At 30.4% G+C, this 15,178-nt stretch overlaps 1 protein-coding gene across 1 annotated transcript; it reads left to right on the top strand.

The window, feature by feature from the left end:
* The first annotated feature begins 12,658 nt into the window (after nt 1–12,658).
* LOC124837624 (uncharacterized) lies at nt 12,659–13,298 on the top strand. Its single transcript, XM_047313046.2, has 2 exons — nt 12,659–12,942; nt 13,075–13,298. The coding sequence occupies exons 1-2, from the start codon at nt 12,769–12,771 to the stop codon at nt 13,201–13,203; spliced, it is 303 nt and encodes a 100-aa protein (XP_047169002.1). The 5' UTR covers nt 12,659–12,768; the 3' UTR covers nt 13,204–13,298.
* The last annotated feature ends 1,880 nt before the right edge of the window (nt 13,299–15,178 follow it).

The raw sequence follows: 15,178 nt of genomic DNA, 5'->3' as shown, positions 1-15,178 counted from the left end.
CAAAATAGATAAGTTTTTCGAAATTCAACTATTTTGTATGTTAGAATGAGAGTCCCAATCCAATTTATAGAGATCTCACTCAAGGATACCTTCAAATTTTTGTTGTCAGCTATTTAACATGTGATAATTGATTATCCACTTATGGTAATCGATTATGCATTGAATGAAAGCACAATAGTTAAAAACTTGCTTGAAAATTCTCATGATTGCTCTTGATAATCAATTATGGCAAGTCAAAATCGATTACTGATAATCGATTATTATAAGTTGGTAATTGATTATCTTCAGAATAAAATGAGGTTTTTTTTATTCAAAACAAATTTTAGCGCAACCTAACGCAAACAATACATAGAATCAAAGATAAACCACAACCTATACAAAAATATACTAAATTACAAAAGTTTTACCACAAGACAAGTCTTCATGAAGGTCTTATTGCAACAAGGTCTTCATGAAGGTCTTCCTTATAAAAAATATGTTCTTTAAAAATCTTTTCAAAATCTTTTGATATTTCTTGGAATGCAATCAATAAAGAATGAATAACAATGCAAGAGTAAAGGGAAAGAGAAATTCACACAATGATATATACTAGTTCGGCCAAGCCTACATCCAGTCTTCTTTTAATCAACCTTAGATTGAAACAAACTCCACTATAATGATTGAGTTCTTACAAGCAAGATACAGACACAACCTTTTCAATGTACTCTCCTCACAACTCTAAATCACTTATACCAAATATATCCAGAAAGAACAATCATCTTTCTGTCAACCCTTAGATACCCCACTCTAAGTCATAAGAACTCCTCTAAGTGCTTCTTCCTGGCAAGCAACAACAGGGAACCACAATCACTTGATTGTAAAATGAAAATTGATCTAGTACGGTACACCTTGTTGTGTAGAAAATGATCAGCCAATGTAAGCTCTTCAATTCTTCAAAGAATCTTGATGAAATTATCCAAATGTATGAATTCTTGATTCTTGAAAAGAGTATGACCTCTTGTAATAAAACTCAACAAATAATGTTAGATATGAAAGTTATGAATCATCAAAGTTGTTGAAAACAGAAAACAATGCATCTATTTATAGATATATTAGTACAGATGCATTTTAATCGATTAGCTAAATAATGTAATCGATTAAGTAAGTCATTCTGCTTTACCAGATTTACATTTTAGAGCATTTAATAGATTAAGCAAAGCACATAATCGATTAAGCAATTAATACAAGTCATAACATTTAAAAATATGACTGTTAAGATAGTTATGACTATTCTTGAAAACTTTTTCATTCAAATCACATCAATGCATTCATTAAGCATGTGCAGCCATAAGCATGAGTTTTAATCGATTATACCCATAATGTAATCGGTTAAAACTTGTTGTTTTGCTACAATAAAGTGTGTACTGATATTTGATGAATCTAACAGATTATTCAAACTATGTAATCGATTAATTCATACAGATATGTAATGTGAAAAGAGTTGTCAACAGAAATTCATTTGAAAACAATGAATGCATGTCACAGATAGTTCAAGCACATAGACATATATAAACAATCAATAGTTTTGTCATGTGCAGGAAACTATAAAACATTTATGTTGTCATCATAAAAAACTCATATGTGAGATATGGGTTCAGCTTTCCATAGCTCCCCTATCAACAAATATGTCAAGACTTGGACAACATACATGATCATTTATTCATGTCTAGTATAATAAGGAGTTATATAGTTTGGACTTGGCATGGAGAAGTACTACACAAGTATACAACGTCAAAAGGAACATATTATATTGATGAATGAATGAGTGGTCATTTAGAGAACATGGTACATGATGTTGGTAAAGAAAATTTTGGAAGAGCTGATTTATATGATTCTCTTAAGAACGATATAGAAGAAGAATTGTATCTAGGATGCACCGACTTTACACGACTGTCAGCAACTTTGAAATTGTTTAGTTTAAAAGAAAGGAATGGTTTGACCGATAAAAAATTCAAAGAATTATTATAGTTGTTGAAGGGGATGCTTCCAAAAAATAACATGTTACCTATATGTAATTACGAGGCGAAGAAAATTTTATGTCTAATGGGTTTGGAATACCAAAAGAGACATGCATGCTTCAAATTGTGTATTGTATAAAGATGAGTATGTTTCACTAAAGGTGTGCCCAACATGTGGTTTATCATGGTTTAAGAAGAAAATTGATGGAAATAATGGTGATGAAGACAATGATGGTCCATCTGTTAAGGTGATGTGGTACTTGCCTACAATACCTAGTTTGAAACGATTGTTTTCTATTAAAGAATATGCAAAGAACCTTAAATGGAACGTTGATGGAAGAAAGTGTGATAATCTTCTTGACACCCAGTTAATTCCCCACAATGGAAAAAGATTGATGAAACATTTCCAAAATTTGGTGTAGAGCCAAGAAACTTAAAACTTCTACTTGCTATCAATGATATGAATCCTTATGAGAACTTAAGTAGAAAACATAATTCATGGCCATTGTTGTTGATGATTTACAATATACTTCTTTTGTTCTGCATGAAGAGAAAATATATGATGTTGTTTAGGATGATGTCCGGTCCTAAACAACCTAATAATAATATTGATTTGTATCTGAAACTATTAATTGATGATTCGGAAATGTGGTGGAAAGAGGGCGTTGAGGTCTTCGATTCATATTCTGAAGAAACTTTTCGTTTGCATACAATGTTAATTTCCCAACATATGGAAACTTGAGTTATTACAGCGTTAAAGATTATTTTGCATGTCTCATTTGTGAAGAAACACTAATTATCTTCAATTGAAGGATGACCAAAAAATTGTGTATGCGAGACTCCTTCCTCGAAATCAACCTTATTGTAGATTGAAAAAAGCGTTTAATAAAGTCTTGAAGATGATGTTGTGTCGAGACCTCGTAATGGGAAAGAAGTATACAACTAGGTGAAGAGCATTGATGTTGTGTTCGGAAAACATCAAAAGTAGACCATTGAGAAAAACATTTGGAAGAAACGATCAATATTCATTAATCTTCCATATTGTTATAAACTTGATGCACGAAATTGCATAGACGTGATGCATATTGAAAAAAATGTATATGATAGTGCCGTCAAAACTTTACTAAACGTAAAAGGAAAGAAAAAAGATGGAGTAAAAGCACGACAAGATTTAGATGATATGGACATTCGTTGAGTTACATCCACAATCAATTGAAAGATACACCTACCTTCCTCTAACTTGTCAGACTCTTTTTAAGAAAGAAAAACAAATTTTTATTAATGTTTAAGTAGTGTGAATGTTCCACAAGGTTACTCATCAAATATTAGCATTCTTATTTCCAAGGAAAATTTAAAGTTAGTTGGTTTAAACACTCAATCGTATTTACCAAAAAAAATTCACCTTAAATAATTATATATATATATATATATATATATATATATATATATATATATATATATATATATATATATAACGTAATATTTTAAAAGCAAAATATGATGTGTTTCAAATTAATAAAAAGACTTCTTTACCAAATAATATTAGGATGTCATACAAATAAAAGTAAAAGTAGTTAGAAGCTAGAATCACATGTAAAACATATATTTTTAAGCATCGATCACTACTTACTTTACTTTCCTTTAATGTGTTTTAAACATAGGTTGAGTATCCATTGTCAATGATGTGTCACATTTTTTTTCTCACTCTTCGAGTTATGTATGTAGCGATAAAAAGAAAGACAAGTCAACTGGTTTTTCTTCCTATTCTTACTACTTTCATGTGTTCTAAACATATTTAATATGATAATATACTTGTTAAGATGTATCAGTGTAAAAGAAAGCATAAAGTTGGAAATGGAAGTAACAGATCAGAAAATAAGGACACCTAATTGATAATCAGTACAGAACTGTTGATAAAAGCAACATCTCTAATTGTGGCACAGCAACACCAATCTAGCCAAAGCAAGAGCATTTACCTCGATCTTACGAAAGTTTCAGCTATGAATAGATGGAAGATACGCATACAAATAATCTTCTTCACCTAAAATAATGAAACCAAATGATACGTGCAAACTCACACTAAACTTTATTTTCATCAAGAACTTTTGAAAATTTTATATAATTTAAAAAACATAATAATTATCATTCTTATGATTAATACTTTTATAAACTATTAATTTAAATGAGTAAATTTACAGAATGATTTTTAATATTATTATATTTATTTATTTTAATCAGTCTTTACTGTTTTATACGCATAAATACAACTTATCCAAATGAAGATTAATGAGGACTAGTATTCTTAAACTAATATCAACCGAGAAAAAAAACAAATTAAATAGAAATTTGTGCTTTTATTTTTTTTTTCCTAATTCTTGTACTAAATTAAATAAATACCAAATGTGATATTATGTAAAACATAAGTATACTTCATATACATGTGTATATTGGAATCTATTCTTTATCTTAATGTTCTTAATAATTATAAAATTTAAATAAGGTAAAATACATAATGTCAAATAATTTTTTATTTAAATATATAGTGTTTATTATTATTATTATATATATATATATATATATATATGAGTATCATATGTTTCACATTAAATATCATCATATTTTTTTAATTTTTTACATGACATATTATTGCGTTAATTTGGCGTTTAGTAAACATAATTTATAGTTGATTTTAAATCATTTAATTTTGTAAATATATATATATATATATATATATATATATATGTATATATATATATATATACATATATATATATATGAATTTCATATGTTTCACATTAAATGTCATCATATTTTTTACTTTTTTTTATCATATTATATGACATATTATTGGGTTAAATGGAGTTTGGCGTTTAGTGAACATATTTTATAGTTGATTCTAAATCATTTTGTAAAATTTTTAAATTGCGCTTTTAAAATCAATATCAAACCGATTTATAAATATCTTATTATAAAAAAAATTATTCAGTGGAAGATATTTTGTAAAAGTTATAAAAACACTATCACAAATAACATGATTTAGGACAATTATGGTGTATTGTCTAAATGGCAATAATAGTGAGGTTTTAATTGTTTTCTAAAGAGGTTTATATCCTATTCAAATTAAAATATATTTTTTCTTTTCCTTCTCATATTTTTACATTTTCTTCCTCCCAAAATTTTACACTTCAATTTTTTTTTTCCCAAATTCCAAAACAACATCTGTACATAAGCATTAGTTCCCAAATTTCATCCCTTCTACATCCCTCTCGAATTTTCCAAATTTCTCGTCATTTCCTTCTTCCCTCCCTTTGTCCTATTCTCTTTCTTCCTTCTTCAATTTCCTATTTAAATTTTCCTTCTTCCATTTTCCCTTCGAACTCTCCTTATTTCATTTTTCGTTCTGATTTTCATTCTTCCATTTCTCCTTCTTTCATTTTCCCTTTTAATTCTCTTTCTTCAATTTGTCCTTTTGATTCCTAGTTCAAACAACAATCATCGTAGAGCCACCACAATGACGATGGAATTGTAGACGACGATTGCATGGAGCGATGAAGTCAATACCAAAAAGTGGAGCTCTCACTGATAAGGTCACGGTCCACCACAGGCAGAGAGGAATCATTCAAGAGTGGTTCGTACCTAAGGTACAGTCTTTCTAAAACCTCATTTACTCTCCAATACTGCTTTTTCTTTATATTTTCTTTTGTTTTCCTCATTTGGCGTTCAAAATTTGAAGCCCTATTCTGAAATTCATATTCTCATGTTTTAAGACCCTGAAAAATTAGGAATAATTATAAATAATATTTGTATGAATTTACCATAGCTTAAATGTGTTGGGTGAATGCATGTAATATTATATAAGTGATTACTATTTTGTTATGATGTTGGAGAGCTACCAAAGGAGTTAAAAAAGGGTTATATGTGAATTTGTGCACTTTTTATTAGTTTAGGCACGTTATGCACTAGACAGACTATCTTTCGCGTGGGGGAACAAGGTTCGAACCCTAGCTGTTGCGTTTGGGAATTGAATTTCCTTTAAATGTTGTTTGCCTCTATGTGACTGAGTTGTCGAGCTAGGTTCTAAGGTTGACTAGAAGGGGAGATGACCGAGCTCCTTGGGCTGGGTTGGGATGTAGCTACAGTGGGAACTCGACCCAATTTTCTGAATGTTTTGAGTTTTAATATTTTTTTTAATGGTCCAAAACAGTGAGCACCATTAAGTACATGTATTTTTAGGTTCATCGGCGAGAGGGTGACAAATTTAGATCTAGTTTAGGGGGATAAATACTAAATTAATGATGGTTAGCCTTATAATTAAAACCTAACAACCTTGATAAAATTTTCAGAGAAAGAGTGAGGGTTTTTGGGTTTGTCATGCCAAGGTGTAGAAGTTGAAAGTGTTAGAGATTGAGTACGGATAAAGGTTGCTTGGAGTAGAGGTAAAGAGAGCTAGCCTTCAATGTTTATGATCAAATAGTTGTGTGTGAGTGCATGTTCAACCTATTTTATGTGTATGCCGTGAAGATGGGATATGATATTCATGATTGCCGAGTGGTTTTCTCAAACCCAACATTATTGTGTTGTATGCGTTCCATTCAGTGGAATAGGTATGTAACCTTCTATGATTTTAATTGTGTGTTTATGTATGTGTTGATATTCATGTTGCCTTGTAGGTGCTGTGAGGTTGTATGAATCTACTCATAATTGTTAAGTTTGTTTCATCCCAAATGTCATTGATTGGGTTGAGTAATGGCCATGAATTATGAGATGTTTGTTGTAGCTCTTACTATTATTTGTATTGATACCTTGCAAATGCTTGAAACTTTTGTTGACATGAGCAAGGATGAGAAGAATTTGATGCACATTTGGAACTCGTTTGTTTAGAAGCATGGGTAAATCCTTGTTTTCTACTGAAGTTATCACTTAATATATCCTTAAGCTCAAACTGATATGCATTTCTAGTTTGTTGATTCAATTATTTTCTTATGGTGGTAGTGTGATTGTATATGATTACATTTCATGCGAATGTGAGCCTTTCTCGAAATTTCATGGTTTGTTTGGACAAACTTTTGTATAAAAAGTTCTTGGAAAGAAAATAACGTGTACGAAACAATGAACCTTAATTTTTTACAAGTTAAAATTAGTTTATTTACATGAAATTAAAGTTCTTGTGAAGTTAAAGGAGAAAGCTTCTATAAGTTTTCTTATTCATAAGCTAATTTGAGCTTATGGACAAGCTCGTCTAAATAATTCTGATTTTATTATCATAAGTTTAATCATGAAAAGAAATTAGTTTCGTTAATCCCAAAGTTATTTGTTTACTCTTTCGGAGAACTATCAAAGTGTTTCTTGACTATAATTCCAGCAAAATAAAAGAATGGGTTATCTAAGTATTGTTAGCAAAATAATGAAGAGAGAAATCAAGATTCAAGAAGATTCTTTGAAGACTTGTATTGATATAGAAAGCTTTTGTAATAATTGTAATTTTGTGTCTAGGACTTAGGTTCTTGGCGGTTTTGATTCCATGTATCTTAGAATTATAAAATTTATGTTCATAGTAAAAAACACACTGTATTATTCGATTAAACCTAGTATTAATCGATTAATCCTAGTAAAAGGTGAAAACTCAAACTGTCTCTGGAATAATAGATTAAAGTAGCTTTTAATCGATTAGTTAATTGATTAATAAGTAGATTAATCGATTAAATGTGACCGTTGGAGTTTTCTAGCCGTTGTAACTAGCCGTTGTACTCATTTTGCTTGAGTCAATAAATAGGCTCTCATTTTCCTTCAATAATAACTCTTCTGTTGTGCTCTAGAACTCAAAAACTCTTGAGAATTGTGTGATCTTGTTCAACTAAAGAAACTTTTGTTTGTGGAGGTGTTGAAGTACTACTGCGGTGACAAAGGAATAGTTGGTTCATCCTTGGTGCCTCTGAGGAAGTGTTCGGAAGAGAAAGTCATCCTTCGTGAAGTATTAGGAGGAAGTGTTTCATTCTTTGTGAAGACTCAAAGGAGGTGCATGTTCATCTGGTGTGGTATCAAGAGAGGTGGTTTCTAAACTTTTACAAATTGTTTCTTTGTGATTGTAATTTGTAATTGTTTTGTGAGTAGTGACCTATTTATCTTGATTTGAGATAAGCTACTAGATGTAGAATTGGTAAAATCCGAACCAGGATAAAATCATCTGTGTAAATTTCTCTCAACCTTACTCTCTTTACTTTATCATTATTATCTTCTTATTAAGTTAAATTGAGAAGAAATTTTAAAAGGCACACGTTCGTATTAAAAACCAATCCCCCCCTCTTGGTTTGTTATTCCACGCTAACCATTCCGCTGCAACCGCTCTGACAATTATGAACACTAATATGTTACTATGTACTTTTTTATTTGTTATTATAACATAAAATGAATGCATATGATCTTTTATTTATGTATCAAATGATTTATTAACTCATTCTATTTAGTTAAGTAGATCGCTTAAATTAATAAATTCTCATGTAATACTTGATAGTATGCAGATAAAAAACAACCATGGGAATATTGTCAAATGCAGTCATTACTTGCTCATTGTTAGTTCCGATGGAAAGCTTTTGTCATGCATTATTGATGAATGTATATTATGTTCTCATTTAGCTTTTAATCTTGAATTTTTAATTGGTTTTTTTACTTTATAAAAATATTTTAATTAGGATTTGTTATAATTGGATTTATTGAGCATGATATATAAAATGATGAAAATAGTTTTTAGTTACATAAATATTTTTTGGATATTTTAAGGTGTGTTAGTGCAGCTACAACTAAGTTTAGCTTATTGAGGTGTAGAAATAAATAGGTTAAAGTTTTATGACACCTTAAAGATAAATCAAATAAGGAAATAATCAAAAACCACAAGAAGTAAAATCAAGCATTGCATGAAGAAAGCAAGAAAAGCATGAAAAGATGAAGAAAATTAGCTACGCCAAGAAGAGGTAGTGGAAAACAAAATTTGGACCTTGCGGTTTTTTAGATTTTTTCTATAAAAAGGGCTTTGATAATTGATAAATGGTTATAATAAAAGATAATTTAAGGAAAATATATCTAGATGTTTTATGAGATATTTTTAAATAATTACCTTGTTGAACTAATGAGTAAATATCAAAAGATAATATTTGTCAAATCTTTTTGAAGCTAGAAAAGATCTTCTCAAATATTTTTAGATCTCCACAACAATCAAATATATCTTGAAGATATTAGATTATTTAGAAGAAAATTGAAGGAGATTACACTATCAGAAAGATGATTATAATAACAAAAAAGCCTAAATCAAAGCCTAGTATAATTTCTATATAAAGTGATTAAGGAAAACACATTACGGGAGCAATAGAAATTGACAATAGATTTTTGGAGGTGTCCTTTAGTGAGATCTTTATATATTGGTTTGAGACTCTCATTTTAAAACATGAAAACATATCATAGTATTTTTTTTGTGATAAGAGTGTTCTAGGATTTGTGTAACCCTTGTGTTGTGGCATTAAGAACTTGATGTTGGTATAGAGCAAGAACTTTCACTAGGATTTTGATTGACTATCGTTGTTGTTGTTGACTGAAGCATGTCATCCTTTGTGAAGATTCAAAAGAAGTGTTTCGTGAAACATTCAGAGGAGGTGTTCATCCCTTGTGACCTTCAAGAGAAGTGAGTTTCATCTTTTGTGGTAACAAGAGAGATGATTTTAAAAAGATGCTATCTATTGGTCTATATTGTTTCACACATTCATTGATAGCGCTTATTTAAAAAAAACGTTATCTATTAGGCGTTATCTATGTCCAATTCTGTAGTAGTGAGTCCTTTGTTTGAGGAGATGATTGTTAGGATACAAACAAAGTCTCACATTAGATAAAATAAGAGATGAACATGTATGGAGATATATCTATATGTTGAACCTCCCTACATTTTTATATTATATATTGATTTTTTATATTTTTAAATGACGTATATTTTGACTTAAAATTTAAAAGTAAAGACTACAAATTTACATTTATTTTCTCTACAACATATACATAAATTTTATGTCGGTTATATATACATCTGATATAAATTTATGTCTCTCACAATTATGTTTTACCTACGTTAGACATAAAAAAACAAAACATATTATATGTAAACAGTTTTTTTTTTTTTTACATTGATTGAACCAAAATAGGTAACTTTAGTCCATAAGTTGTTAGAAATTACAAAAAATGTTATTACGTTTCTTTAATTTACATTTTTCTTAAAATTGTAACCTATATAATATAATTAAATGTAATATTTATACTCGTGTTAGTCTAATCCAACTCGATTTTGCATGAGCTAGGTCTTACCCAATTTGGTTCTCCCTTGCCTGGGCTTGCCCCATGTATACTTCCATAACACGGATTGATTAAATCCTATATTGATTTTGAATTTTAAAATCCAAAAGAGTTGTCTCCAATCTATGTGTAATCCAAATTCAAATAATTAGATTAGACATAAAATGCAAAAATATAAATTAGATTTGAGATAAATCTTTTAAAATAGACTTAAATGTGTTCTATTCTAGTGTGTTCTACAATATGATTCATGTTTATAACACTTCAAGGTCCTTTCTTTTTTATTCAAACCATGTCATTTGAAACCTTGAAAGTCCAAGTGCCTGCCACTGTCAAGATGAAACCACTCGCTAGGAGGTTAAGATGCTAGTCTTCTGCAGAAAGTGCTGGCAAAGCTATGGTAACAACATAAGCTGATGAAGATGCTCGTTAGGGTGATGGCAAAACTGAAGCAATATGTCTCTATACCAAACGTTCAAGCAAAAACTAATGCAGAATCACAAACCAAAACTTTAGTAGAAGCGTATTTTATCTCTCAAGAACACTCAGATGCATGGCCATTAATAGGAAAAACTAAAGGGCTATAATACAAGTGGTTTTTTCTTAACAATTCAAACACAAAGTATAGTTTATGGGCACAATGCACTTTCATTAATTGCCAGAGAAAGGTGTGCAATTCCCTATGCGAAAAAGGCAAAGTTCCTTTTATTTTATTGCAATATTAGTTAACTAATTTATTAATTAATTAAGATTCATCAGTAGAGTAATAGGAATATCTCGAATGACATTAAAACACATTGATACAGAAGAATAAAAAAGAATACTAGATGTATTTACATGAAGTTACCAATTTTTTATGGGCGTAATTCACCAATCAAGTTTCTATATATTAATGCATAATAGTAAGAAATGCAGTTTTGTTTTCTATTAATTGAATGAAAAAGTGAACCGATCATTTTGAAAAAGAAATGTTTCAGTCATTCTATTGGAGTATTAATTAATTATTTATATAACAATATGAATACAGTGAATGGATCGTTGCTTATATATTAATTCAAGGTGCGAAAGAACCTAATTAGTATTAATTACTTAGGTTTAGGAGAAAAAAAAATGAGGATTTGTATATATTATAGATGGATTATAGATTAGTATAGATATTGATTTTAGATATATTTCTTGACAATTAAAATTACTTAAGTTTTAGCTGAGATCCATCGTGCACTTAAATGCAATGAACAAATAAATCGTTTTGTTGATTAATAAATATTATAATAAATACTTAAATGTAAAACTTTAATAAATAATATAAAAATTTAAAAAGAAAACAATGAACATTACAAAAATAAATTTAACTTCACTTCAACAAATTTAGACTAAAGCCTAAAAGAGTTTTAACTTGTCTCTATCGTTTCTTAAAAAAATGTACTTGATGTTTATTTCGATTAGAATATTTTCAATATATCCCTTTTATAATTTTTGTATTGGATAAAAATGTGAGAGTCTATTTCTTTCAGTGGAATTAACATCAAAATTTCACAAAAAAAAAAAAGAACAGATATATACCAAAAAAATATCAGCTAATATTTTGCTAGCATCGTTCTGTGACTTGCCTCAACAAATTAAGGTAAAATTGTTTCCTACAAGAGAGTGGTGTTATGCATATCTTACGATGTTCCCATAAAATATCTATAATTGTATAACCTACACTAAACATTGCTTCAACATAGACACATTTTTAAACTAATGATTAAAATAAAAAATCAAATTAATAGAAGATTTATAACCCCAAATTAACCTTTAATTTGAAGAATCAGAATTTTGTTGACTAGTTCATCATGTGGCCAACACTGCTTTGCAATATACCAGGAGTTTTACCAAGACAATACAGGATTTAACCCTTGTAAAAATGAAAAGCCAGAGCTGCTTGTGTTGGTGAATAAGGGTGTGTAAATAAAATGATCGAATAATATAAAATAAATAAAATAAAATGAAGAGTATTATAGTAGTTATTAATAGACATTACGTACATAGAAAGTTAGAAAAGGACCCAAAAACCGCATACTATGTTTCTTTCTATGTGATTGTGAAAAAGACGTGGTTATTTTAGGATTTTTACTACAATCGTGGCCCGTGGTTTTCGATTTGATGTATTTGCAAAGTTTACACAATTAACCATTTGCTAAATATTAACCCTTAAGCGTGGGAACTTAAAGCAATAGGAGGCATTGGTCTCCTCAAAATTTTGCGAGCCAATCACCAAATCCAAAAGAAAGAAGAAAATGAGCCTTTATAAACCCTTTTGATGAAGCATTACCCAATAGCAATAATAACAATCCTTTAACCTTTCTTAAAGCCTGTATTTAGAGGGAGGACGATCAAGTAAACTTGATTTAGTCTCCCTAAACCCTAAAATTTGGTTCATTCTCCCGACCAAATATTGAACATGGGAAACTGTGGTAGCAATCCTAAGACCAATGAGGGTCCTTCGGACATTCCAGAGCCTGTGACCGAAGAGGTTGAGGTTGAACATAAGGAGAGTGAAGCAAATATTGAGACCAAGACTGAGGAAACCCTAACTGATGCAGAGAATAAGTCTCTAAGAAACTTGCTTGATGAGGTATCACATTTTTTTTTCTTCAAATTTCAATCACATTTATTATTTAAAGAACGAAATTAACTACAGTTGATATATATTAAAATAGGAAGCTGGTAATTTAGCCTATTAATAATTGTGAGGTTGTATTGGCAGAAAGTAGAAGAGGCACTGAAGACAGAGGAAGTAAAGGCTGAAGCAAAGGCAGAAGAAGCTCAAAGTGGCGTGGTGAAGGTTGAAGAAGAGAAGCCAAAAGCAGAAGAAGTGACAAAGACTGAGGCCTAATTATAAAGAATAGTGTGCATGCTTGCGTTATATCTTGAATACACACATTTGTTCTCTTTCTGTTCAATGGTCAAGAAAAATTGACTACATCTAAATTCACCATATGGATTTTGGCTTCTTCGTTTAATATATTTATATCTCAATTATTTTCTATCAAGATTATTATTGATTTATTTGGATTTATCTATGTTACTTTCTCTTTCTCAGTGTTTTAATCTAATTATGAAAATTATAGACTATACGGATGTTTTAATCTAATTATAGAAGTTGTAGGCTATATCCTACCCGTTGAGAGAGTTTAAGGTTTAGTGAGATAAAATTTACTTACATAAAATAAAATACAGGTATTACTAATTGTCAAAATTTGTTGAAAACGTTAAAAAATAATTATTAACAATTTTTTCCATAGATTTTCGATGAGTCGAAATCTGTCAGTAAATTGTATTCGATAATATTTGCTAATAAATTTGTATTTATCAGTAATTATCGAAGGAAAAATAGTCAGTAATTACTTATGACTTTCGATAAATATAGAAGAAATAATTCGTTAGTAATTTCGAATGAAGAATCTGTTGGTAATTACTGAAAAAACAAATTTGTTAGTAAATATCGCGATCTACTTCAAACTCACCGACACACACAAACCCTCTTCAATATGATGTCGGAGGACCACAAATTTTTCGAAGACAAGCGTCGTAAGGCGCAAGATCGACTCTCCAAGCTTCTCTGGGAGCTTGCCTTGCTCAAGGGTGATGACGTCCGGCTCATGGTAGGGCGGGACGATCTGAGGGTGTCAATGGAGATCCGAAAGAGTGCTCTAGTCGAGAAGAGTCGATTCTTCATGGAGAAGCTTCGCTACGAGGGTGTGGTGTTGCACTCGGTGGAGATCAATGACTACGACGACATGGAAGTGTATGTGGAAGCTGTGGTTTTGATACACTATAAGGATCTCAAGGCCAGGTTGTGTTCCATGGGCAATGGAGTTCCTAAAGTTTTGAGCTTGCTTTCATTTTGATGTTCATTGTTTTGTACATTCTTTTTGTTCTTTTTTCTTGACTGCAATTGGTTTTATGTTCTTACTTTTACTTGTGTTATTTTGTAGGCATCGGAAACTGAAGTTCTTCAAAGAGTATCATCATATCCATCTACTACTGCTAGAACATCTTCTTGAACCTAATAAGTGATGTTCTATAAGAAAAAGATGAAAAATATGTAGGGAAATGAAAGCTCTGTTATCCAAATTGCTTAAAGAGAAATAAACAATAAAGTCTGACGAAAAAGAATACCCCATACTGCCACAATTCAAAGGAACCAAGACAATAAACCTTGCAGGAAAAACAATTATATTAAATACCCTCTACCGCCTCGATGGCATTTGAACCAAGGCAAAAACCTACTCCTTTTTTCCTCGATTCAAAACCGAAGCAAACAACCTACCTCTTTTGTCTCGTTTGTATATACCTTGGTTCATCAACCGCTACATATAGACGAAAAAAATCGCTGTCATTTCCCTTTACTACACTAGTATTAAAACGATAAATTTTATCATCTTCATTCCAATATAAAAAATCACAAATATCAAAGGAAGGGGAAGAAGAAACCCATAACATAGAAGTTGAAGAAGAAATATTGTCATTTGTAGCATTGGCGATTGACGTTCAAAGTCATGATTATGCGACATGGTAATGACAGAGGTGGTGAATAGTCGGTATTATCAAGGGGTAGCTGGAACATGTGGCAACTAATTAATTCAGATTCTTGACATCGACGATGACAACGACGAAACAACACACATTTCCATTGCATATATGTCATAGTTATCTCGGCATTCCTTTTTCTGTTACCGATGACGCTGCCCGACACCATGTTGTCCAACAAAGGTTGTAACAAAACAATGCCACATAGTGCCCGGCTCTAACCAAATTTGTGGGTTTTACTTTGAGCTCCTCCGATATTTGGGCAAAAAAATTATTAG

The sequence above is a fragment of the Vigna umbellata genome, chromosome 1 (assembly GCF_029865625.1).
Source record: "Vigna umbellata cultivar VRB3 chromosome 1, Vumbellata_1.0, whole genome shotgun sequence".
Classification (NCBI taxonomy): domain Eukaryota; kingdom Viridiplantae; phylum Streptophyta; class Magnoliopsida; order Fabales; family Fabaceae; genus Vigna; species Vigna umbellata.
Note: the sequence above shows the minus strand (reverse complement) of the source record. Positions and strands in the feature narration are given on the sequence as shown.

Excerpts from the sequence above, each read along its gene's own strand:
- LOC124837624 (XM_047313046.2), top strand. The coding sequence starts at position 12,769 with ATGGGAAACTGTGGTAGCAATCCTAAGACCAATGAGGGTCCTTCGGAC. Across the intron at positions 12,943-13,074 it reads TAAGAAACTTGCTTGATGAG|AAAGTAGAAGAGGCACTGAA; the intron begins GTATCACATTTT and ends TTGTATTGGCAG.